Source organism: Protopterus annectens, chromosome 3.part1, assembly GCF_019279795.1.
Source record: "Protopterus annectens isolate FY-2018-M chromosome 3.part1, PAN1.0, whole genome shotgun sequence".
Taxonomy (NCBI): Eukaryota; Metazoa; Chordata; order Ceratodontiformes; family Protopteridae; genus Protopterus; species Protopterus annectens.
Window position 1 is genome coordinate 734,445,792 of NC_056732.1, and position 26,546 is coordinate 734,472,337.

General features: G+C 42.0%; 1 protein-coding gene across 1 annotated transcript in view; it reads left to right on the forward strand.

Annotated features, from left to right (window-relative positions):
• EBAG9 (estrogen receptor binding site associated antigen 9) overlaps positions 1–26,546 on the forward strand; it is a 651,930-nt gene that overhangs the window by 130,248 nt on the left and 495,136 nt on the right. The window contains exon 3 of the mRNA XM_044067091.1: positions 16,860–17,021. Within this exon, the coding sequence (XP_043923026.1) occupies positions 16,860–17,021 (162 nt within the window). The remainder of the gene's footprint in view (positions 1–16,859; positions 17,022–26,546) is intronic.

The window sequence follows — 26,546 nt, forward strand, 5'->3', positions numbered from 1 at the left end:
GCAGCCTCTGTTGATTTGAAATTCTTGTTCTGGAAAACTGCCTTTTTGGTAGCCATTACCTCAGCTAAAAGAGTGTCGGAGCTTCAAGCTCTCTGTATTAAAGCCCTGTATCTGGTTTTCCATAAGGACAGGGTCTGTCAGGACTAACCCATCTTTCCTACCTAAAGTGGCCACCGAGATGAACATCAATCAGTCTTCCCTAACTATCAAAACAAAGGGGAGTACAAACTTCATTTGTTAGATGTTCATAGGCAGTTACGGTTTCATTTACACAGAACAGCGGCCTTCCACAAGTCTGATCAGCTATTTGTCTTTTTTGCTAAACCCTTCTTGGGTAAGCCTGTATCGAAGGTGACTCTGGCCAGATGGATTCCGAATTGCATTTTGTTCATATATAAACTATCTGGCCTGCCAGAACCTAGTGGGGTTCACGCTCACTCTACCCGTTCTATGGCTACATCAGCTGCATTCTGGTCAAGATTTCCCTTGGATGACATTTGTTCTGCGGCTACTTGGGCATCCTCTCATACCTTTATCTCTCACTATAAATTGGATTTAGTGTCTAGAGGAAGGGCGGCTTTTGGCTCTGCAGTGCTCCGGAATATCCTTCCTTGAGGACCTCCCAAGTTTTTTGGTAGCTGGGGGACTCTGTCCCACAGGTTGATGATCAAATGAAGTTTCTTACTTCAGATAAAGAAGTTATGTACTCACCATAACGTTCCATCTGAGTAGGTAACTTAATTTGTCAGCAACCGACCCTTCCTCCTTCCCCCTAACCTGGTTCTTTGGTTTCCTGATCACTAGGATGGTTTATCCAGTTCATTTGTTAATCCTTAGGTTAGGATTCTCCAGATTGTTGCTTTGTCATGGTGAGATTATGTAGATGGGCAAACGCGATCTGGGGATTGGAAGGAGGTGGCAGGGCATTATGGGTAAGGGTGAGGAGCTTGGAGCTCGGATCTCTAGCTTGGAAAGCTGCTGGCTCAGATCCAGGTCGGATCAGATACCCACAGATTGCTGACAAATGAAGTTACCTACTCAAATAGAACGTTATGGTGAGTACATAACTTCTTTTTTGTTCATAATTTTTCAGTTAATTCCAAGCTACTTCAGGACAATAAGTAACCAGTTTGGGAAAGTTTTTTATTTGATGTTTTGGCTAATCTTTAGGTTATTATAGTGCATAGTGATTTGAAATTGATTTAGATGTAGTAGAGGGTTTTTTTTTTTTTTTGAGGTCTCTGTTGGCTTTGGGAAATACACCAATAAGCAAGCCTTTGTAGTGCCTTTTTTGTTTAGGAAAAAAACTCAGACTTCCTCTTGTGAGCACTATGTTGCCGTTACCAAGAAGACTTGCCTGTGTTCTGACAGTGTTCTACAGACTTTCTTGAAGTTACAAGAAGCTTTTAGATCTTGGGCAAGAATTGTCTATCCCTTCCTCAGCAGAACTGTACAGAATTGATCTAAGAGCAAAATAATTGCCTCAGACAAGTGCAAATATAAGAATATGGATAAGCCTAAAGACTCAGTGGGCAGGGGGGCATGAGGTTGTATTTATCCTGTCACTACTACAGAAGCATGCAAACTCTTGTCCTGGCAAGATGCAACCTTGTCTGCCCTTGGGCACACCACTTCCATTTACTGCTTCTCCCTTTAGTTCCTTTGAGGGCATACAGTCAATACTTAGCCAAGCTTCAGTAGCAGAAATGTCGCTGCCTAAGCAGGACTGTGATTCCCAGGCTTCTGCAGCGGGTATCAAGTTCAGAGTCCTAGAGCTTTGCAAGGAAAACCCCCTTCCCAACAATATTTCTGCAGGTTTGATTGAACAGATGTTTGATGAGGCTTCTGCTGTCATAGCCATTATTGAAGACTTCACTGGATTACCAAAAAGCTTGCTTTTGTTGTTTCTGCAGAGGAGCAGACATCCAAACACTGGCTGTCTTGATGTCTGCCTTGGTGAAGACCCGTTTCAGTTATAAGAAATTTGCAGACCATTGATGTGTGACTTGCAGACTGTTGTCTTGACAGTAGCTCCTGAGCAAATACTGAGAGGACCCCAAAAATTTATGTTTAGATTCTGACAGAGTGAAGGATCTTGCCCACTGTTCCTTGGGGTGTGATATGGTTAGAAATATAGGAGAATACTAGGCAAGCAGTCACAGGGACCATAAGATGTCTAATCAGATATACCTTTAAACAGGTAAGCTAAAATTTCTTGCCATTATTTTCAAGCACTTGATGGTACTCTTATCCAAATCTAGCAGATCCATGCGTGATAACCTGGAGTAAATTTATGTCTATGCATCCAATCACCAGGACTAGCCTTAAAGGTAGCCAAAGTAGTACTTTGTTTGACCTTTAGTGATAACTTATCCATAGGCTAGGAAAGCTTTGCGTTGGAAACCTATTCCTTCAGTGAGTCTTGTTTTTATTGTGTAGATTTAGGTCATTAAGGTCATTAGTGCAAGTGTTTGTAGAGCCAATGGTTTCGCAAAGAATTGTCAAATAGAACTAGATCTTTCATAACTTGGAAAGTGAGACATAGGTCACCTCTCAGCAACCTGTAGGCTACTGAGTATAAGGAGAGTCTTCCTGATCTACTGGGGGGTTGTTGAAGGATTTAAGACTCTTAATGTTCTTGGTTAGAAATCTTTCAGGCCATTTGAGGAGTATGCTTGGATTTATGCATACCAAAGGGGGCACTGTATTCAATAATGGGTCTGATAAGGGAAGAGTGCAGTGGTAGGATGACTTCTTTTCATCTTAAATAGTCTCTTGGAAATTAATTGGGCTAGGTAGATTTCCTGACTATGGTGGAAACTTAATCGAATGAGAGAGTTATCCACATAAATACCTGGGTCTGTTTTGACCGTATCTGTCTGAAGAAGAGTAGCATTTATAACATATGAGGTGGGAGCAACTTTTCTGCCCAACGATACTATGCTGCACTTTTTATCATTTAGATTGAGATTGTTTTTCATGTATCCCATCCCTTCCTGAGCTGTTTTGCATCAGTGGATGAGAAGATAACATTGCCCAGTTTGCATTCATCAGCAAACTTGGTCAATTATACCTCTGGGATATTGACTTGGATGTCTACAAAATAGATGCCAAACAGAAAGTGGCACAGAACTGATTCTTGTGGCACCCAACTAGTTACACTTTTACATTCAGAGAGTGAACCAGCAACTTTCACAACTTGAGATCTGTTGTCCAGCAGACAGTCAATGGGTTTAAATAATGCTTGTGTGATTTTTTAAGTAATACTAGCACAGGGGATAGTGTCAAAGCCTTGGCCAGGTCGAGATAAGCAGTGTGTACAGAATGACTACTATTCACAGCTTTTGTAATCTTTTTCTAAGAAGCTTACTGCATTCAGGAGACAGGACTTGCCCTTCACAAAACCAAACTGATTGGGATCTAGATGAGTTAAGGTGCCTTTGTCTATGTAAATGTCTTCCATTACGGTACGTTCCATGGCCTTGCATATAAGGCTTGGTAGATCTATAATTACCTGGATAGATGGACCATCTCATGTGTATGGGATTCAGAGCTGCTGTTTTCGAAGCATCAGGAACAAACCCTGCAGATAGGCTGAGGCTGAACAGTTTCAGTAGTGACTAGGATAGCACATCCATGGTGCTGAAGAGAATGCAGCCTGGTATGTTGTCCAGTCCCATGGAAGTACTATTTTTAGACTTTGGCGAGGATTCTAAGACTTGATCCAAGGTTATTTCAGGTCTCAAGGTTAGTCATACCAACACTGTGGGTAGGAATGGTAAAGTTAGCACAAAATTTGCCTGTTAATATATATCCTTGTGGTCAGAATGTGTGATATTATGGATGAACTTTTTGTATTTTTAGACATTATTCCTTAATCTTCCAATGTAACTGAAAAAAGATTTGTAGTTTCTTTTGGAATCTGTAGCAACCTTAAATTCATACACTGTTTTACATTTTCTAATAGTGCTTTTAAGTTCAGTGTTGTCATGTTTCACTGTAATCTTGAAGTAGAGAGATGGGGATTTCTTGCAAATTTTCATTACTTTCCTTCTCTTGTTGTACAGTTTATTAATGCAGGAGTTTCACCAGAAGTTTTTCCTTGAATTTACTGTTGTATATATATTCTCATATGTATATTCTTATATATTTTCCAAGTAATGGAGGAAATTTCATTCAGTTCTACTGTAGAGCAATGTCCCTTTTAGGAAGATGCACTTCAAATTGGAATGTCAAAGTGTATCATTCTAGCAGTGAAACTTGACCCCAGCAAAGAGGGTTTGTTTTTTTTCTGGGAGCTCTTTTGGACATACTGTTAACAGAAAGCGTTCCTTCCAGAGAATGAGGTACTTTCAGTCCATCTTTATCCAGAGTCTCCTGGAAAAGTTCCACCAAATAAATTTTTCCCTGAATTTTCTGTTATAGAGCATCACAGCAAGGGAATTCTTGAGGACCCTGGGATAAATCATGTGTGCTAATAGTGAATATTCCAAAACTACACATGAGGGAATTAGAGTGATTCCTTAAGAAGAGATAGTGCCAGCACTCGGTCATTAGAAATGTGGATGTTCATCGTGTTACCCTGCTACAGTCATCACACTTGGGTTATTCTGTCGTCAGGCGGTCCCACAGTCGGCCGGATTTCCAAAGTCTTGGTCCGACGTCGGTTGCTGTCACCTCATCCCTGACGTCAGTGCGCCAGGGGTATATATATTGCAACCGACGCCATTTTCTTTAGTCTTTCTTGCCGCTCGGTGCCCGAAGCAGAAGCAGTTCGCAAGTGCCGGTCGGCCGACTCCTGAGATTTTCGAATTCGAATTTCAGACCGAAGTCTTCTATAAAGCTAAGTACCCCGTTGGGGAAACCTTTCTTGCCTCAGACCAATGACAGAAAAAGTTAACAATTGTATTTCTTGTGGGAAGCAAATACCTCATAAGGATTTTCATTCTTATTGCATACCTTGCCTAGGCTCTGATCACGACGTCACTTCTTGTCGTTTCTGTGCTAGATTTAATAAACGTACTATTAAAAGGCGATTTGATTTCGCGCGTCACTTTTTTGGTAGAAAATTTAATCACACCATGCCATCGGAGCTACCGACTACCGGCATGCACAGAAAGCGCAGGGACAAGAACCAACAGCCCAGGCCTAAGCCCGATTCCGAGGCCTTGGTTGATCCGGTTCTCCGGTTATCAGTGAGGCTCCGATGCAGCCTCTGACTACCGCAGTTCTGGAACCCGAGACCGCTACAGATATTTTGACAGAAAGTACTAGGCTGACGCAGCCTTTTACTTCAGGCCCTTCCGACGATTTACCTTCCAAGGATGTCAGTGCTTCTGAAACGCCATCGGTTTCTGAAGGCGTTTTCAGACCCACGACTTTTACAGTCAAAACATTTTCCAAGTCGAAGACTCCTTCTAAATTGAAAAAGGCTTCACTTCAGTCTCCTGTTCAAGGCCCTATGCCTAAGAAACAGATGCTCAAGATGGCTGAGGATTTGATTTCTCTTATCAGGGGTTCTCAGCCTCCTCCTGACAAAAGGCCTAGACAAGAGGAAGATTCTGCTTCCTCTGAATAACTGTCTATTTCTTCGGATTCCTCTGAGGACCAAGACTATTCCTTCTCTCCTTATGAAGATTCTGATGCTGAGGACTCTATTCCCTCAGCTTCCCCTCCAGAAGATTACTCTTTTGGGGAAACTTTACACACTATGAGGGAACATTTTCACTGGGAAGGTCAGGATTACTCTGATTCCAAGAAAAGGCTCAGAGAGTTTCTTTTACTCCCCCAACACAGACCCCTAGCCATCCCTCCTGTTTTGGACATTGTGGATGATGTCTATTTAGAATCCAGTTTCAACCCTGACTCTCTACCTCCTGCCCCGGCCAAGCCTGACAGATACTACAGAGTACCTGATTTCCACAAATTCCTTTACAAAAGCCCAGTAGCTGACCCAGAGACTATCTCCCAGGGTCCCAAGGAGGCTAAGGCTTCTATGGCTAAAAATCCAGTACCTTCTGAAAGGGATTCAAGAGCACTAGACAGATGGGGGGAAAAATATTTACACCTCAGCCACTTTAGCTATGAGAGCACTAAACTGTCAATTTCATATGCTTAAGTATCAGCAATTTCTGATCTCTCAGTTAAAACAAAAGATAACCACCCTCCCTCAACAATCTGAATTGAAAGAAGTACAGGATTTGTTGCACGCTACCGAGCAGGTGGGCAAACATACCTTACAATGTGGGTTTGATTCTTTAGAGGCCTCCTGTAGAGCAGCTGTCACTGGATCAGTTATACGTAGGCATGACTGGTTAAAGGAACAAAGTCTGCCTGATCATGTTAAGGCAAAACTACTAGATGCTCCCTTACAGCAGGATGTTCTTTTTGGTGTTAAAGCAGAAGAAGTTTTAAAGAAAATGGAAGATAAGGCAAAATCAATTTAGACAGTCAAAGATTTCCTACAAGTACAACCCCCTCGCTTCAGCAGAAACTGGCAAACAAAAACTTGGTCCTTTCCAGCCACTGACAGACCTCAGAGGGGTAAATACAGATGCCAAAGGGGCAGAGGACAACCACAAGCTCAGTATAAACCTAGCCAATGGGGCACTCCAACCCAGAAGGGAGGAGAAGACCGGTCTCAATCCACCAGAAGGCAAACTCAATGACTTGCACCTCAGCTGGCCAAACAAAGCTCTTTTGTCAGCCCCCCTGGGGGGAAAACTAGCACTATTTGCAGACAACTGGCACATGGTCACAAAGGAAAAATGGGTCCTAGACATAATTTTACGAGGATACAGATTCCACTTTCACACCTTGCCAATAAAAAGAGGAATGCCAAACCTGCCACAAAATCAAAGGACAGAGGCTCAAAAACAAATTACAGCTCTCATGGCCATGAGAGCCATTCAAAGGGTACCAACTCAAGAGCAAGGCAAAGGATTTTACTCAAGACTCTTCCTAGTACCCAGAAAAGAAAATGCTTGGAGACGAATTCTGGACCTTTCAATTCTAAACAGGTACTTACAAGTTCCCAAATTCAAGATGCTAACACTACAGCAGCTACTTCCCATGTTGGGCAAGGAAGCATTGCTGGTAACGTTAGACCTCAAGGAGGCATACCTGCATGTCCCTATCAGACAAAATTGCAGAAGATACCCCGGTTTCATTACAGGTTCAACCCATTATCAATTCTCTGCACTGTCCTTTGGCTTATCTACTGCTCCCAGAGTATTCACAAAATGCCTGGCACCAGTAATTGAATACTGCAGACAAAGAGGAATTCAAATATATCCATACCTGGACAACTGCCTCATCCAAGCAGAAAGAAAAGACATTCTCCTACAACATCTGGCTTTTGTGAAGCATCTACTAAATGGTCTGGGGTACACAGTAAACAAAAAGAAGTCAAAACTAGTACCCTCACAAAAAATGACATTCCTGGGTGCCAGCTTGGACACAACGGCCCAGAAGGCTTATCTTACACCAGACAAGCAATTACAACTGACTCAATATTTCAAGACAATGGCACCAAAGACCCAATTAACTGCAAGAAAAATTCTGCAGGCTTTGGGCTTCATGGCATCTTGCATTCTGATAATACCATTTGCAAAACTGCATATGAGGAAATTACAGTGGTACCTAAAAAGCGTATGGTCTCAACACAGCCACAGCTTGGACACAGTGATATCTCTCATTCCCTGCCTTCAACAGGAATTTCTATGGTGGGCGCAGGCATGTCACCTCAACAAGGGTCAGCCTTTCACCTTACCTCCACCCAGGCAAACTATCACAACAGATGCTTCAGACTATGCCTGGGGGGCACACATGGCAGGGCAATGCATTCAAGGCCTATGGACTGCAGAACAAAGAAAACTGCACATAAACCAAAAAGAGATGGTAGCTGTGCAGAAAGCTCTGACAGCCTTCAAGGATCTACTATAAAAAGGACAACTTGCAATAAAGACGGACAACACCACAGTAATGTGGTACATAAACAAACAAGGGGGCACACATTCCTACCCTCTTTGCAGGCAAGCAATAATCTTATGGAACACAGCTGTGGCCTACCAAGCCCAGTTACAAGCTCAATTCCTGCCAGGACAGAAAAACACATTGGCAGACGACCTAAGCAGAAACATCAAAGATCCCCACGAGTGGAAGCTAGACCCACAAATATTTACAATGATAACTCAAAGATGGGGCCTACCAAATATAGATCTGTTTGCCAATCCTCAAAACTGCCAGCTGACAAAATTTTGTACAAGGACATTCCACCATCAAGCTTGGAAAGTGGACGCTCTCTCCTTCAGTTGGAAAAACCTGACAGCATATGCCTTTCCTCCATTACCTCGTCTCACAAAGGTACTTTTGAAGGTCAAAAAGGAGAAACCTCGAATGATTCTCATAGCCCCAGACTGGCCACGCCAGCACTGGTGCCCACTACTGAAGAATATGGCTCACAGCCCACCATGGATATTGCCTCAAATACCTCATTTGCTCACGCAGCAGAACAAGCAGATTCTACACCGCCAGATCGAAACCTTAAACCTGGCTGCATGGCAAATCAATTAAGTATCCAACCTGCACCTCTTTCACGAGCAGTACTGGATGTTATTCTAGAAGCCAGGAGACCAAGCACCAGGAAGGCTTACTCAGACAAATGGAAAAGGTTTTCTGCTTGGAACCAAGCTAAAGGCCAAGACACAACTCAGCCTCATATGCCTGACATTCTACAGTATTTAGCTGAGATGCTGCATAAAGGACTTTCCTTCTCCTCAATTAAGATCCATGCATCAGCTATTTCAGCTCACTATGACACAAATCCACCTTTACTTTCAAATCCTCTCCTAAGGCAGTTCCTCAGAGGGGCAAAAAACATTAGACCACCTAGAAGAGCTCCTACACCAACATGGGACCTCAATTTTGTTCTGGAAAAACTAACGCTACCTCCCTTTGAACCAGCTTTTTCTGCAGACCTTCAGTTCCTATCTTGGAAGACTGCCGTGCTCCTGGCAATAACTTCTGCTAGGAGAGCCTCAGAATTACAGGCACTTATGGCAGTGGAACCTTTCCTCATTTTTCATCAAGACAGAATTTCTCTACGAACTAATCCTTCCTTCATGCCTAAGGTGGTTTCCAGTGTAGCTTTAAATCAAACCATCCACCTACCCACTTTCTTTCCCAATCCACAGAACAAAGGTGAGAGACTCCTGCACTCCTTGGACATTCACAGGCAGCTTCGCTACTACTTGGATAAAACTAAGGCTTTCAGAAAAACTGACCAGCTCTTTGTTTCGTATGCTACAGCTTCTCAAGGGAGGGCCATATCCAAGCAAACCAGTTCTAAATGGATAGGTCATTGCATACGATTCTGCTATACCCATCATGGGAAACCAGTTCCTCCTACCATTAGATCCCACTCTACCAGGGCAACAGCTACCTCTACAGCCTTTCTCAGGGGGGTTCCTACCGAGGAAATTTTAGAAGCTGCAACTTGGAGTACACACCTTCACCAAACACTGTCACTTACCTCTTTATTCTAAGTCCAGGGCAGGCTTTGCCACTGCAGTTCTGCAGGGCCTCATTGCCTCCACTAACCCTCTATGATACCTCCACCCTACCTTAGCTTTGGGACTCAACCCAAGTGTGATGACTGCAGCAGGGTAACACGATGAACATAGTACAGTTTTGTACCTACCATAAATATAGATGTTAGAGTGTTCACCCTGCTGCAGTCCAGGTTACCCTCCCTCCAACCCCTCTGATCTACTGACTAAATCTCTGCTATGCCTTACTGATGTATTTGCTTATAGCTGAAGGGATTTTGAAAATATTCTTAAACGGGCACAAGAGGAACTATATAAATTGTTAAGGAAAGGGGAAAGGTTATGCTATTTTACAGCTAGGGACATAAATAATAAACTGTATATAAAAAATAGTACTATAGCAAAATTTTTTTGTGTCCCAAAACTGCATAAAAACTTTTTCCATCCCCCAGGCCGCCCTATAGTATCAGCAAAGGGTTCCTTTACACACAAGGTGGCTAGTCTTTTGCATGAAATATTAATAGGAGAGGTAACCAAGTTAACATCATATATTAAGGATTCATATGATTTACTGGATAAAATAAAACAGACAGTCTGGACAAAAGACATGTTTTCATCACAGTGGATGTAGTTAGTCTTTATACCAGTATTACCCATGAACTGGGTTTGAGGGCTGTGCAATATTTTTGAAAGAGTCACCAAGGACTCAGTATATAATGGAGTTATTACATTTTGTTTAGTTAACAACATTTTGAATTTGATGGGACATTATATAAACAAAAATGGGAACTGCAATGGGGGCAGCCTTCGCTAGCGTATGCCAATTGTTCATGGGACTGTTTGAGTTGGAGCGTGTCTATAGAAATAGTTTTTAGGGGTCATGTAATACAATATTTTCGTTTTATCGTGATTTGATTTTTATTTGTAAGGGTGATAGAGAGGAAGCTAAGGTATTTATACAATATTTGAACAACAATGAATATAAAGTCAAATTTGATGATATCCATATGGGAGAAGAAATCAATTATTTGGACATAAATTTGAAGGCAAGTAGGCAAAAAATTCAAGCTAAAATATATAGGAAGTTCGAACAAATGAGTAGGATGGTACATGCTACTAGCTGCCACCAGAACATACATTGAAATCTATCCCATATGGGGAAATGCTAAGAGTCAAAAGGCTATGTACCAATGTTAGGAAGCAGAAGTAGAGTGTGACAAGGTTTGCAATAAATTCATGGAGAGAGGTTATGACCCAAATAAAGTGAAACTAAGTTATAATAAAGTATTTGGAAAAAGTAGCAAAAACAAGATTATGGGAACAAGGACAAAAATAGTCAGCATGTAGTTACAAATTACAAGGAGAATGTTCAAAAATGTTTTTGTCACAAAATATACTATTTTTTCTAAAGTATTTAATGAAATGATAAAAATAGTTGGAACAAGACAAGAAGGGAGGTACCTTCTTTGGTGAATGTTGAGCTTACTATTTCTTTCAGAGAGGGAGAAGTTTGAAGGATTTTTAGTAAGAGGCAGGTTTGAGAGACCAACACAGAAGCTAGCATGTGCAATAACAAGGAAGGAACTTTCCCTGTGGAAAGTGTGCAATATGCCCTTACATAATCAGAGAAGCTGAAGATATTAAGGAAAAGTTTTAATACTATAGCAACATTTAACTGCACTAGCAGGGGGATTATATATCTTATAAAATGCTTTTGTGGCAAAGGCTATATTGGGGAAACTAAAAGAAGTCTAGCTGAGAGAATAAAAGAACATGTTAGGGATGTTAAAAATAGGAAGATGAGCAGCCCAGTGGCAGAACATTTTCATTCAGAACATGGGGGTATAATAGACAATATGAAAGTCACTATTTTGGAACAAGTTTATAACAGATATGGAGATGAAAATGTATTGAAAAAGATTTTAAGAAGAAAGGAAGCAATTTTAATAATGAAATATGAAACTTTGCAGCCTTTAGGAATGAATAAAGAGTGCAATTGGCAGAACTTCATGGGTTAATTGTTAGCTTAACAATTAGGAACTGATTTTATTAAGTAATGAATTGTTAATTGATATGGCAGCTGTATAAAAGGACTGTGTGAGTGAGCTTTACTTTTTTACTCTGTAAAGGCTTGCAGCAGTAGCTAGGAGAGGAGAGACAACTAAAAGGTTTTTATTAAATTCTTATTTTGGAAAGTAGAGCTGTTTTCACTGGTCTTTTGTGTGGTTTCAGAATAGATGTTAGAGTGTTCACCCTGCTGCAGTCCAGGTTACCCTCCCTCCAACCCCTCTGATCTACTGACTAAATCTCTGCTATGCCTTACTGATGTATTTGCTTATAGCTGAAGGGATTTTGTGTCTGTACAGTGTTCACACCATTTGGTACTAAGTTGGATCATATTTTTGGGGGCACCTGACATCTGGGGCAAGAAAAACTGAAGAAAATGGCGTCGGTTGCAATATATATACACCCCTGGCGCACTGACGTCAGGGATGAGGCAACAGCAACCGACATCGGACCAAGACTTTGGAAATCCGGCCGACTGCGGGACCGACTGACGACAGGATAACCCAAGTGTGATGACTGCAGCAGGGTGAACACTCGAACATCTACATTTATGGTAGGTACAAAACTGTACTATTCCTATCCTACTGTGCAGAAAAAAAAGCTCATGATGGAAGCTGCAGGTACAGCTCAACTTGGGGGTACCTTTCAGGCTAGCACAACCTGCATAGACTGGTGAGTGACTTTAGCCTAAGGAGCCATCGTGGGACCTCTTTTGTTATTTTTAGTTTAAGGGACAGATTTGGTGTGAATAGAAGCATTTTTTAAGCATTTGGCAAGAGCTGAGTGATGTTGGGCAAGGTCTCTGTAATAGAAAATACATTTTCTTTTAATATAAAAGACATTTTGAGTCTTTCTGAATTTCTGGGAGTAAAATAGCAGCAGAAATTACTGAGGCATCAATACCATATTGCATGATTTATTGCATCTCTGGTAACTTTGTATAGGCTGTTCATTAATGAAGATGTTGAATAGTATGGGGTCTAAGATCGAGCATTGTGGTGCACCTACTAAGATGGGCAGGAACACTTATTTTTCTTTCTACCATTTTCCTGCTTGTAGCCTGTTGGTTAAATAGCAGTGAAACCAAGAGAGGGCAAGGATGTCATACCCAAGTGAACACAGTCTGTGGAGACGTGTCTGATGGAGTACAGTGTCAAATGCCTTAGTTAGGTCTAGAAGTAATATGGAGATTAGGTTTCCTGAGTGTCTTAGGAGGTTGATATGAAGGGTGAAGTTCATTTGAGCTAATTACTGCTTTGGTGTGGTTTGAAGCCAAGCTGTGCTGGAGAAGGAGGTCATTTACAGTTAAATGTTTGAGGAGTTGAAGTTGCATACAGAACTTTTTGCCATAGTCTTTCTGGACATAATGGTGAGTAAAATTCTGGATGGTGTACTGGTTACAGATCTGTATTACAAGCCATTTAGTAAAAATTCCTTGTTTTATAACAGTTGTTTTATAACATAGTTGACAATATACCGAAATCTCAGTAAATGAGAGTTAAAAGAATCTGCTGTACAAAGGAATGATATGAGAAAAGAGCTGATCTTGCTCATTGTTTTTTACATAATGGTTATAAAAATAATAATCTAGCTAGAATATTTAAGGAAGCTGACTTCATGGCAAGAGCCAAATTGTTACAGTATGGTAATCCAGAGTGCAAAAAGGTACCGATATAAGATTTACAATGACTTATGTGAGCGACATTTTTATATAGCAAATGTATTGAATAAACATTGGCCAGATTTACACAACAATACATTTTTGAATCCTTTGATTCCAGTCAAATATAAATTTGTTTCCAGAAGGACAAGTAATTTGTTTCACATTTTTTGAATCTGGGAGTATCACTAAGCAATCTATGACTAGTAGTGGCTAAATGATCAAAGGCTTTCAGAAGTGTGATAAGTGTACACATTGTGATCGATAATAATTGGTACTCATTTTAGTAACCATTTGAAGTGCTGGGACCTGCTAGAGTGAGTCCCAAAACACGGAGACCAAATGGCAGAAAGAAATTAAAGAGTGATGTTTGAAATTCACTCTTCTCTTGGATTTTCAATCTTTTTTTTCTTTCTGTCGACACTTAACATTACAGGTGCCAGCATTTCACTAGTGAATCACACATTTTTCTACATTTAATACATCAAAGTATTTATTTTAGACATATTACCTGTACAGAACAAGTAACAGTAAGTTAAATATTCTTCCCCAGTGCTTCTGTGACTCAGTTTGCATAGGCCATACAACAGGAATGTTAAAAGAAACAAGTGCACATGTGAGTGATTATCATTTGGGGGGAAAAACATAGTGGCTTATACAAGCATGTACTAATACATCCTAGTGCTAGGTTTTCCTTAATGCAAGTAGACAGAGTGACAAGCACACCAGATTTATCTAAATGCGTTAGACTTCTGGATGTGAAAGAGATTTTGGTTTGCAAACACAGAAACAGAATTTATACCTGCAATGAATAAATGTTACCAAAATATGTTAGTAATTTAATAATTATTTAAGTTTTATGTAGTGAAGTCCAAAATGATACAAAAATCACTGAACCCACAGACATTGCCAACATACTGGCAGACAGGTTCAGTGCAAATTTCTCCCCTCCCTCCCCCCCAAAAGGAGAAATATCTATCCCACCAGAGTCTAGTCTCCCAAACATCTCAGATGCCCAAGTGAGAGCTGCTCTCTCTAAAGCAAAAAACACAGCATCAATGGGACCGGACGGTGTCCCCGGCTGTGTGCTACACGAACTCAATGAGGAACTAAACCCACACATAAGACTGCTGTTTAATCTTAGCCTTGCTACAGGATACGTACCCAAAAAATGGCGTATGGCAACTGTGGTCCCACTCCACAAAGGTGGTGCTTCTACAGACCCTGGAAATTACCACCCCATAAGTTTGACGAGCATTGTCTGCAAAGCTATGGAGAGGATCATAATGGAACTCATAAATAAAGACATTGGGGACCTACAGACACTGGATCCTACCCAATTTGGCTTTGTCAAGGGCAGATCTGCCTCTTGAACTTGGTCGACTTTTTCGAAACAGTCACTAAGGCCATTGATGAGGGTAAGGCAGTTCACACAGCCTACCTTGACCTAGCAAAGCGTTGACACAATACCCACTCGGGCATCATAGAAAAGCTCACCAGCTTAGATGTAAACCCATATGTCACAAGATGGGTTGCAAACTGGCTCAAGGACAGAACCCACAGGGTTAGAGTTGCTGGTGCCATGTCAGACTCTAAGCCGGTCCTGCGGTGTCCCACAGGGCTCAGTCCTGGGCCCCCTCTTGTTCGGCATTTATTTTTCTGAAGTGCAGGCAAACATTGGGGGATTGTGGCTGACAAAATTTGCAGATGACTGCAAACTGGGCACCATAATTGACACTCCATCAGACACAGACATCCTCCAGAGAGGTCTCATAGAAATGGATAACTGGTGCCAGAGGAGCCATGACCTTAAGCTAAATGCCAAAAAATGTATAGTCATACCCTTTTGAAAAAACAAGGTAACCCCTAATTACCACATAGGTGGTAATCCATTAAACACGGAAGACGTTATCAGGGACCTGGGGACCCAAGTTGACAGTAACCTCTCTTTTGACACTCACATTGCCAAAGTGGTTAGGAAGACCTTCTACATTGCCCACCTGATCATGAAGGGATTCACATCCAGATCAGGACAGGTCATTGTACTCCTGTACTCTTCACTTATCAGACCAATGATTGAGTACAACGCCCCATTCGGAATGTACCTTACCCGACACCTGCAGCAGTTGGAAAGATCCCCAAAGTTCCTCACCAAAAGGATAAAGGCTCAAACATATGTCATGCTGCCCGACTGAAGAAACTCCAGCTCTATTCAGTCGCATACCGTCTGCTCAGAGGTGATCTGTGCCTGACATACAAGGCCATGTCCAACCCGGAATTAATGGACATGCTCCACCTCAAAAATCCAAATCCACCAGAGCCACGAGAGCAAGAGACTTAAACCTCAACACGGATATAAATAGGGCGTGCTGGAGGGACAGATTCATCACCCAGAGACTCCCTACACTATGGAACAGAATCCCAGTCCATGTGAGGCAGAGCCCCTCACTGACTCTGTTCAAGAGAAATCTTGACAGTGGATGGGAAATCGTAGGTTTACCCGAATCATCTCTGTGTCACTGCTAGACAGAGGCACAGCAAACTAATGGGTATAGTATTCTCATCCTAAGGGGTGGTGAAAGCCACACACACTCTGGTTAGGCTTATAAATGCCCTAGGGCAGATAGCCTAGTATGAACCTATGAACCTATATGAACACTGACTCGAATGTTGTTTAAAGGCAGACAGACTCCCATGACTTAGCCTGGAATGCTATTTAGTGTAAATTCTTATAATTGTGTGCACCCTTGTAATAGTCAGTTGCCAGAAAAAAAAATCTTGTTTTATTCCAAGTGTATAGACCATCACTTATTTTTAAGTTTTGAATTCTTTTTTTTTTTTTGTTTGTTTAAGTTTTAGGTTTCATCTTAATTTTATTCTTTATTAATATGATTGGTATGGCTCACATTATTAAGTTTTGGATATATACGAAGAAATTGATTATGGTGACTTTAGATACTGATGAAGCATTAGAGAATCTGGTATATCAGTAAGCCAGTTGGTTGCAGTTAAATTTACTTTTCATTATTAATGAGTGCTGCAGGTTTTTTGTGCATATTTATACAGTATTTGTGTGTGTGTGTGTGTGTGTGTGTGTGTGTGTGTGTGTGTGTGTGTGTATACAGTTTATACACATGCACACACAAATCTGTGTGTGCATCTGTGTATATTTGTATGTGTCTGTGTCTTTGTATGTATTACGTGTATAAATGTATTTATGTACATACATGTGCATACACATGTAGCTCTTGGGTGTGCACACACACACATATGAATACATATTCATACATTCATAGAGGAAATTGAATTGTACATTACACAGGCATACATACATACATATTTATAATCCAAATGCCATCATTTGTTACATATTCCATTGTGACATTTTACATATTTTAGTGTAGTCCACATTTTAAAAACTGTTTTCTTCTTGTATGTTATCTACAACTAGTTATAGTAAAAATATACTCTGTGCGTTACAGAGGAAAATAAATGGACTGGTAATGTATCCCATTCACCACTTGTACATGAGAAATTGCATTATTGATTCATTGTTTTAATTGTTTTGTTTTTCATTGTAAAAGTCTGACGTTCAGGAATGGAGCTCCTGGGATGAAGAAGGTCCCACTGGTGTACTGATCGAAGATGGAAATGGCACAGTAGTTATGCAGCAGCAAAATCCTTCAGAGTCTGATGAGCCGGATTATTTTAAAGACATGACACCAACAATCAGGAAAACACAGAAAGTAAGTTTTTCATAAATGTTCTAGCAAATTGGCATATAATCTCGAACTGTTTTGCAACCTAATGTAAATATAGTGGTAGTCTGTGACCGTTTTGCATTTTAGTAGTGTAAATATAGTGATGGGAAAGGGATATCTACCTAATGCAGAAATCATGATTTGCAGAATGTCTATTGGACACAGTTTGAAACTTTAAATTCTGAAAACTGCTTTTGCAGTGTCATCTTACCAATATTACTCAAGTTTCTTAAGTTGTATGAAAGTTGCACTTGGCCCTAGAATAAAAAAAAAAAAAAAACATTTTCTAACTTTAATTTCTCATACTTCTGCATTTTTAGTACTATAACACAGAGGCTTGTGTCAGTGTAGTTGAGCAGTAACCTAAATATTCTTCCCCAATTATGGTGTAACCAGAATTGCAGCATTTAGTACATTTTGTACAGTGTTGTATATGTAGCAAAAGACATTTGCATATAATTTTGTTGTGGTCTGCTTTTGTTAAATATTTTACTATATTTTATCATTGCCTCACTTTAAGATGAATGTTAGAACTGGGGCAGAACAAAGCATTCCTCTAAGTTGGAAGGAAGGCAAGTGATTGCTGTCCATACTCGTTCCTACCTGACTTGCTGTTCATTGTAGAAAGCTCAAGATGATCTGAGCTGAGCTAGAGTTTCCAGACCTTAATAAATTAAAATAGTCTGACAGATTCAGAACAGAAATGTCAAGGCAAGTTTTTTTCCCCCCAGTTCCTGTAAGTAGTTAGTTCATAGGTATGTACTAAGCTATCAACCACTAGGGCCTTTATAAGCCTAGCCATGCAATCCAACTCGGTTATGTCCATGTGTATCGTGGGCATTTATTAGGAGGGAGTATGTTAGTTATGAAGTTTCTAGAAGTTCTAAGGTAGGATTTTCTGTGTGTGTGTTCTTGTGCACGTTGTTTTTATAATACATTGGGGTATGGCTTTTTAAATTCATTTGTCCACCTACATAATTTCAAAATGCGCTTATGATAGATAGTGTCCTTAAGGACTTGCTTATTCAGTTGTTCCCTTCAGATGCTTATTTCAGTGATAAAGACAGAATGTGGGAGAGAGGAGATTTTACTTTCTTTAATTTTCCAGGCTGAACCCAGGCCCCTCGAGTTTACTGTTGTATATTTACAGGTTCAATATGAGTAGGCTCTTCCTTTTTGGGCAAGAAAGTCCTGAATATTTCTACTCCCTGACCCTCCAAGGGACTGGCCTATCAACAGTTAGACTGTAGGTGTAGTAGAGAGCCAGAGATTTGTTGAGCTGGATGGTTGTTTTTTAGGATACATCCTAGATAGCCAAAGGGCTACTGCAGCAGTGAAGAATTCGAATGTTTGCAGTTATTGTAAGTATAACTTACACATTTGTACTTTGCTCATAGAAAACTACATTTAATGTAGTTGCACTTGTATGAGTTATTATTTTCCTTACTTCACAGTTTAATTACGTACTTTACTGATCTCTGTTGTTGTATTCTCAGTGCTTTGTTATATCCTTTATTATTCTACTTATGTTCCAAAATAACCTGCATCTTACTCCCTTATTCTGTTTTCACCATATCTTAATGTTCTTTGTGTTTCACTGTTGCAGTCCTGACTATTGGGATTTCCTGCCTTGAAAGCCCTCGGCTGGCCTGACTACCAGAGAAAATTATTTCTGGCTCCCAGGCTGGTAGATGCCCTAACCAACATCAGTATGCACTGGTATAAATGTAGCCAGCCTGCATCATGAAATCAGTCTTTTCTTGTCGCAGAGTCCGAAGCTGTATTCAAATGCGTTGGTCATTCTGTACCACAGAGAAGTGTTGTCGGACAAGATAAGTACCCCGTTGGGGAACTTTTTTTTCAGCTGCTCATGTCAGATGTTCCCCAAAATTAAAAAGCAGAGGAGCTGGCTCAAATCCAAAACCTATGCTCATAAGGAGCAGTAGAACCTGTTTGTGCAGCTCATCACGGGAAAGGATTCTACTCCAGGCTCTTCCTGGTCCCCAGAAAGGAAGGTTCCTGGCTGCCCATTTTGGATCCGTCCAAGCTGTCGGTTTCTCCTTGTGCCAAAGTTCAAAATGTTTATACTTCAAAAGCTGCTACCCATGATATCCCCCCAGGCCTTTATGGTCTCGCTAGACCTAAAAGATGCTTACCTGCACATTCCTATTCAGGAGTCCCACAGAAGATTTGCATGCTTCAGGGCAGGATCCAGTGACTTTCAATTTTTTACATTGTCCTTTGTCTTATCTACTGCACCAAGAGTGTTCACAAAGTGCCTATCACCAGCAGAACCCTTCTGCAAGACCAGGGAGATACAAATCTACCTATACCTAGACAACTGTCTCTTGCAGGCCACAGTTCAGGCAAAACTCCTCAAAGAGCTGAAATACACCCAGGACCTTTTCTATTCCCTGGGACTCGCAGTGAACCTCCAGAAATCCAGCACCTCGCCAGCCCAAAAGATTGTTTTTCTGGGAGCTCTTCTGGACTCCTCTCTCCAAAAGACAGCCCTCCCTCCAGAGAAAGTCTCCTTACTGTCGGATTATTTCCACAGGATACAATTGAGGGATTCAATCTCAGCAAGGGAATTTCTTCAAGCTGTGGGATACATGGCTTCATGTATCCTCATTGTTCCCCTTGGCAGGCTACACTTGAGGAAGCTCCAGTGTTACCTCAGGAATGTTTGATGCCAGAGCTTACAGTCCCTAGAGACCCAGAATGTTCATCGTGTTTCACTGTTGCAGTCATTACACTTGGGTTATCCTGCTGTCCGGCAACCCGCAGTCGGCCCGAGTTCCAAAGTCTTGGTCCAGCATCGGTTGCTGTCACCTCTTCCCTGACGTCAGTGCGCCAGGGGTATAAAAGTTGCAACCGACGCCATTTTCTTCCATCTTTCTTGCCACGTGGTGCCCGAAGCAAAAGCAGTTCGCAAGTGCCGGTCGGCCGACTTCTGAGATTTTCGAAATTGAGTTTCAGAACCAAAGTCTTCAATAAAGCTAAGTACCCCATTGGGGAAACTTTTTCTTGCTCCAGACCGATGTCAGTAAAAGTTAATAACTGTATTTCTTGTGGGAAGCAAATACCTCATAAGGACTTTCACTCTTACTGTATTTCTTGCCTAGGCCCTGACCACAATGTTACCAGTTGTCAGTTTTGTGCTAGATTCAATAAACGCACTATTAAACGTTGGTTTGATTTTGCTTTACATTATTTTGGCCGAAGGTTTAATTACATAATGCCGTCGGAACAACCGACAACCGGAATTTATAAAAAATGCAAAGACAAAAGGACAGGCATCCAAGGTCCAAAACCGACAACGAAGCCTCTTCAAGGCCATTCGCCGGTTCTCAGTGAGGTGCTTTCGCAGCCCCTGGCACCCGCTACCTCAGAGCCACAGGCCTTAACAGACAGCTACTTGGAGACTCCGAGGCCTGTGGATATTCAAGGTATTGGGCCTATGGAAACTATTCCCTCAGAAGGGTCCAGAGCCGCTGAGCAGGCATCAGCTTCTGAGGGTGTTTTCAGACCTTCACAGCTTACAATTAAGCCCACTACAGCAGCCAAGGCAAAGTCAAAAACACCATTAAAGACAAGGAAACAAGTACAGCATTCTCCAGAACAGTCATCCATGCCAAAGTACAGCATTCTCCAGAACAGTCATCCATGCCAAAGTAGCAGATGCTTAAAATGGCCGAAGACCTAATTACTTTAGTCAGGGGTTCCCATCCCCCTCCTGACAAAAGGCCTAGGCAAGACACTGACTATGATTCCTCTGACCAGGTTTCAATTTCCTCTGATTCCTCTTCTTATCAACGATATTCTCTCCCTCCCTATGAGGACTCTGAAGCAGAAGAGTCTATACCTTCAGCCTCTCCGCCTGAGGATTATTCTTTTGGAGAGACCCTGTACACCATGAGGGAGCATTTCCATTGGGAGAGCCAGGATTATTCAGAATCCAAGAAAAGGCTCAGAGACTTCTGTTTATTGCTTCAGCACAGGCCCCTAGCTATCCCCCCTGTGCTTGATATTGTTGATGATGTTTTCTCTGAATCTAGTCTATCTCCTGATTCTTTACCCCCTGCACCAGTCACGCCAGACAGGTACTACAGGATCCCTGACTCTCATAAATTTCTTTACAAAAACCCCGCTGCAGACCCAGAAACAATTTCTCAAGGTCCTAAAGGGGTTAAGGCTTCCACTGCTAAAAATTCTGTCCCCTCGGATAGGGATTCCAGAGCTCTGGACAGATGGGGGAAAAATGTTTACACTTCTGCTACTTTAGCTGTAAGGGCTTTAAATTGCCAGTTTCACATGCTTAAATATCAACAGTACCTCATGTCATTGTTAAAACAAAAAATGGTTACAAATTCAGAAAGTCCTGACAGTAAGGAAACGCAGGATTTATTACATGCAGTTGAACAAGTGGGAAAGCATACTCTGCAATGTGGTTTTGATTCATTAGAGGCTTCTTGTAGAGCCGCAGTTACAGGCTCTGTTATTCGAAGGCATGCTTGGTTGAAGGAACAAAGTTTACCTGACCATGTTAAAGTAAAATTATTGGATGCTCCACTACAGCATGATACTTAAGAGGTGTTAAAGAAAATGGAGGATAAAGCAAAATCAATGCAGGCAGTGAAGGATTTCTTACAGGTTCAACCACCTAGATTTAGCAGAAACTGGCCTTCAAAAATTGGTCCTTTCCAGTGTCAGACAGGCCACAAAGGGGCAGATACAGACACCCAAGAGGCAGATCTCAGCCCCAAGGCTCCTATAGACCTAAACAATGGGGTGCTTCGGCCCCCAAAGGAGGGGGAAGACAAATCACAACGTTATAGGAAACAGTCCCAATGACTTCCCTCTACAAATGCCAAGCACTTAGGCAGCACCCCTAGGGGAAAAGCTAGCACTTTTCTCAAAAAATTGGCACATGATCACCAGGACCAATGGGTGCTGAATATTGTTTCTCAGGGTTACAGGTTCCACTTCCACACGCTTCCAAAATCAAAAGGTATGCCAGACCTGCCACAAAATCAATGGGCAGAGGCTCAAAAACAGATTACTGCTCTTATGGACATGGGAGCTATTCAAACAGCTCCACAGCAAGAAAAGGGACAAGGATTTTACTCAAGACTTTTCTTAGTATCCAGAAAGGACAAAGCCTGGAGACCAATACTGGACCTGAAAATCGTAAATACTTTCCTGGATGTTCCAAAATTCAAAATGTTAACACTTCAGCAACTTCTGCCCATGCTGGGCAAGAAGGCTTGGCTAGTTACTTTGGACCTCAAGGAAGCATACCTGCATGTCCCAATCAGACAATCATGCAGAAGATACCTCAGATTCATAGCAGGCTCAATGCATTACCAATTCTCTGCACTGCCCTTTGGCTTATCTACTGCGCCCAGGGTCTTCATAAAATGCCTGGCACCAGTAATTGCATTTTGCAGACAAAAAGGAATTCAAATCTATCCCTACTTGGATGACTGCCTTATTCAAGCAGAGAGCAAGGACATTCTTCTAAAGCATCTGGCGTTTGTAATAAGATTACTTAGTTGCCTAGGGTACACAGTAAATGAAAAGAAATCAAAACTAGTGCCCTCTCAAGAGATAATATTCCTGGGTGCAAGCTTAAATACAACTACCCAGATGGCTTATCTCACGCCAGACAAACAAAGGCAACTGACTCATTACTTTCAAATGATGGCAACAAAAATCCAGCTCCCTGCAAGAAAAATTCTGCAGGCCCTGGGCTTCGTGGCATCCTGCATTCTACTAATTCCATATGCAAAACTGCATATGAGGAAACTACAATGGTATCTAAAAAGTGTTTGGAGTCAGCATTGTCACAGCCTGGAGACGATCATAACTTTAATCCCCTGCCTACAACAGGAGTTTCGATGGTGGTCCCAGGCCTGTCACCACAACAAGGGACAGCCTTTCGCCTTACCCACAGCCAGGCAGACAATAACAGATGCATTGGATTATGCCTGGGGGGCACATATGGCAGGAAAATGTATTCAGGGCACGTGGCCCAAAGAACAAATGCATCTTCACATCAATCAAAAAGAGATGCTAGCTGTACAGAATGCCCTGACAGTTTTCAAGAACCTACTACATCCAGGGCAACTATTAATAAAGATGGACAATACCACAGTTATGTGGTACATAAGCAAGGGGGCACACATTCCTACCTGCTATGCAGGCAAGCCATGACTTTGTGGAACACAGCACTGACCTATCAAGTACATCTGCAGGCACAATTCCTGCCAGGAACAAAAAATACACTGGCAAACGAACTAAGCAGAAATCTCATGGATCCTCAACGAATAGAAACTAAATCCACAGGTGTTCAGCATAACGAGGAAATGGGGACGCCCAGACATAGTTCTTTTTGCCTCCCCTCACAATTACCAAATACAGAAATTCTGCACAAGAACTTATCCCTCTCAAGCATGGAAAAGTGGATGCTCTGTCATTCAGCTGGAAAGGCCTGACAGTCTATGCCTTCCCTCCGATGCCTCTTCTTACCAAGGTGCTCCTAAAAGTCAGACAAGAAAGGCCAAAAATTATCCTGATTGCCCCAGACTGGCCATGCCAGCACTGGTACCCAATCCTAAAGAGCTTGTCTCAAGGCCCAGCTTGGCCTCTACCTCAAATTCCTCATCTTCTGACACAACAAAACAATCAGATTCTGCACAGTCAACTCAGAACCTTAAATCTGGCAGCATGGCAGATAATGTAGCCACTCAGACTGCACCTCTCTCTAAAGTGGTTATGGATGTCATTTTAGAAGCCAGGAGGCCCAGCACTAGGAAATCTTATGCAGGAAAATGGAACAGATTCTGTGCTTGGAACCCAGGCAGAAGGGCTCGAGACACTTGTCCCTAATATACGTCAGATTTTACAATACCTAACTGAGATGCTTTACAAAGGCCTATCTTTCTCATCAATTAAAATCCATGCCTCTGCCATTTCAGCTCATTACAATACAGAACCTCCTATTTTTTCACATCCTCTACTATGACAGTACCTCAGAGGGGCAAAAAATATAAGACCCCCAAGGAGAGCACAAGTACCAACTTGGGATCTCAGTTTTGTTTTAGAAAAACTCACACTGCCTCCTTTTGAACCAGCCAGCACAGCTGATCTAAAATTCTTATAATGGAAAACTGCTCTGCTCCTAGCAATAACTTCAACAAGAAGAGTCTCAGAGTTACAGGCATTAAAGGCTGTGGAACCTTTCATCATTTTTCATCAGGACAGGGTCTCTCTTAGGACAAACCCAACATTCATGCCAAAAGTGGTCTCCAATGTGGCCTTGAACCAAACCATTCATTTACCTACTTTCTACCCAAATCCCCAGAATAAAGGGGAGAGACTACTGCACGCTTTGGATATACACAGACAACTACGATTCTACTTGGACAAAACAAAAGCTTTCAGAAAAACTGAGCAACTATTTGTTGCCTATGCTGCAGGATCACAAGGAAAGCCTATTACAAAGCAGACAATTTCAAAATGGATAGGCCACTGCATCCGCTTCTGTTATGCACAACATGGCAAATCAGTGCCTAAGGGCATTAGGCCTCATTCTACCAGAGCAGCAGCTTTTCTCAGAGGAGTACCAACCAAAGACATTTTAGAAGCTGCAACATGGAGCTCAGTGCACACTTTCACCAAGCACTACCACTTACCTCTCTACTCTAAATCCAGAGCAGGCTTTGCCACTGCAGTTCTGCAGGGCCTGGTAGCCTCTCCAAATCCTATTTAGACCCAGCCACCCAACCTCAGCTTTGGGATTCTACCCAAGTGTAATGACTGCAACAGTGAAACCCAATGAACATAGTACAGTTGTGTACCTACCATAAATGTAGATGTTCGAGTGTATTCACTGTTGCAGTCCAAGTTACCCACCCACCATCCCCCTTTTCATTGCTGGGACTTTTCTGTACTTCTCAACTCTATACAACGTATGTGGTGTATTTGCTTGTAGATGAAGGAAATGTTTATAGTAATATTTGCATGTTTTTTGGCATAATTTTATCTTTCCAGCCTTCTTATCTGGGGGCACCTGACATCTGGGGCAAGAAAAACGGAAGAAAATGGCGTTGGTTGCAACTTTTATACCCCTGGCGCACTGACGTCAGGGAAGAGGCGACAGCAACCAACCCCCCAACCAAGACTTTGGAACTCGGGCCGACTGCGGGTCGCCTGCCAACAGGATAACCCAAGTGTAATGACTGCAACAGTGAATACACTCAAACATCTACATTTATGGTAGGTACACAACTGTACTTTCCTCTGATCCCTTGCCTCAAACAATAGTTCACATGGTGGGTGTAGGCCTCCCCTTCAAATTCTCACCACAGGCTCAAACCCTAACCACAGATGCCTCAGAGACAGCCTAGGGGGTTCACTTCCAGCACTTCAGAACCCAGGGAAAGTGGGATTATAATTCCCAGGACAGACTCATTAATTGGAAGGTACTCATGGTAGTGCTAAAGGGCCTGCTAGCTTTCAAGGAAATATGGACACCAGGTGTCCTGCTAATACACACAGACAATACCACGGTGGTGTGGTACTTAGACAGGGAGGACACATTCCTACTCCCTGTGCCATCTAACAGTGCAAATCTGGGAAACACATTTTATGGGGTTGCACCTCATAGCACAGTACCTGCCAGGAGTTCAAAACACTGTGGCAAGACCATAGGTTCATAGATTAGTACTAGGCTAACTGCCCTTGTGAGCCATTTTAAGCCTAGCTAATTATCTCTTGTGAGACTCAAACCCTGCACTTGTGTTTGTAAGGCAAACACCTTAACCATTAGGCCACCCTCGCAACCCCAATAACCAGCCCTAGCAGGTCTCAAACCCAGGACCCTGTGCACTACAGTCAGAACAACATATTGCTAAGCTATATGAGCGGTTATCTCAGCAGAAATCTGATTGACCCCCCCATGAGTGGCATCTGCATCCAGAGATTTTTCTAACCCTTACCCAAACTTGGGGAGTTCCACAGGTGGACCTCTTTGCATCCGAGGAAACTGCACGCCTACAAAAATTCTGCACCAGGAACAGACAGGAGACAGCCTGGAAAACAGATGCCTTCTCCTTCCAGTAGACTCAACTCTTCATTTATGCGTGCCCCCCCCCCATTCCCATTCTACTTTATGTCCTTCTCAAAATAAGGGAAGAGTGTCCATGAGCAATTTTTATAGCTTCAAACTGGCCCAGGCAGCATTGCTATCCCGTCCTCCTCGAGTTCACCAACCGGACCCAGTGATTACTACCTCAGAGGGTAGAACTCCTCACCCAGAACATGGGAAAAGTAGTCCATCCCAACCTGCAAACAGTTAGCCTTGCAACTTGAATGATCCCACAGCACCCAATAGCAGCACTGCCCTAAGTAAACAGGTGCTAGACCTCCTCAAAGAATCTAGAAGGCTTAGCACTAGGAAATCCTACTCGGCTAAATGGAAACGGTTCTCTATTTGGTGCAAAGACC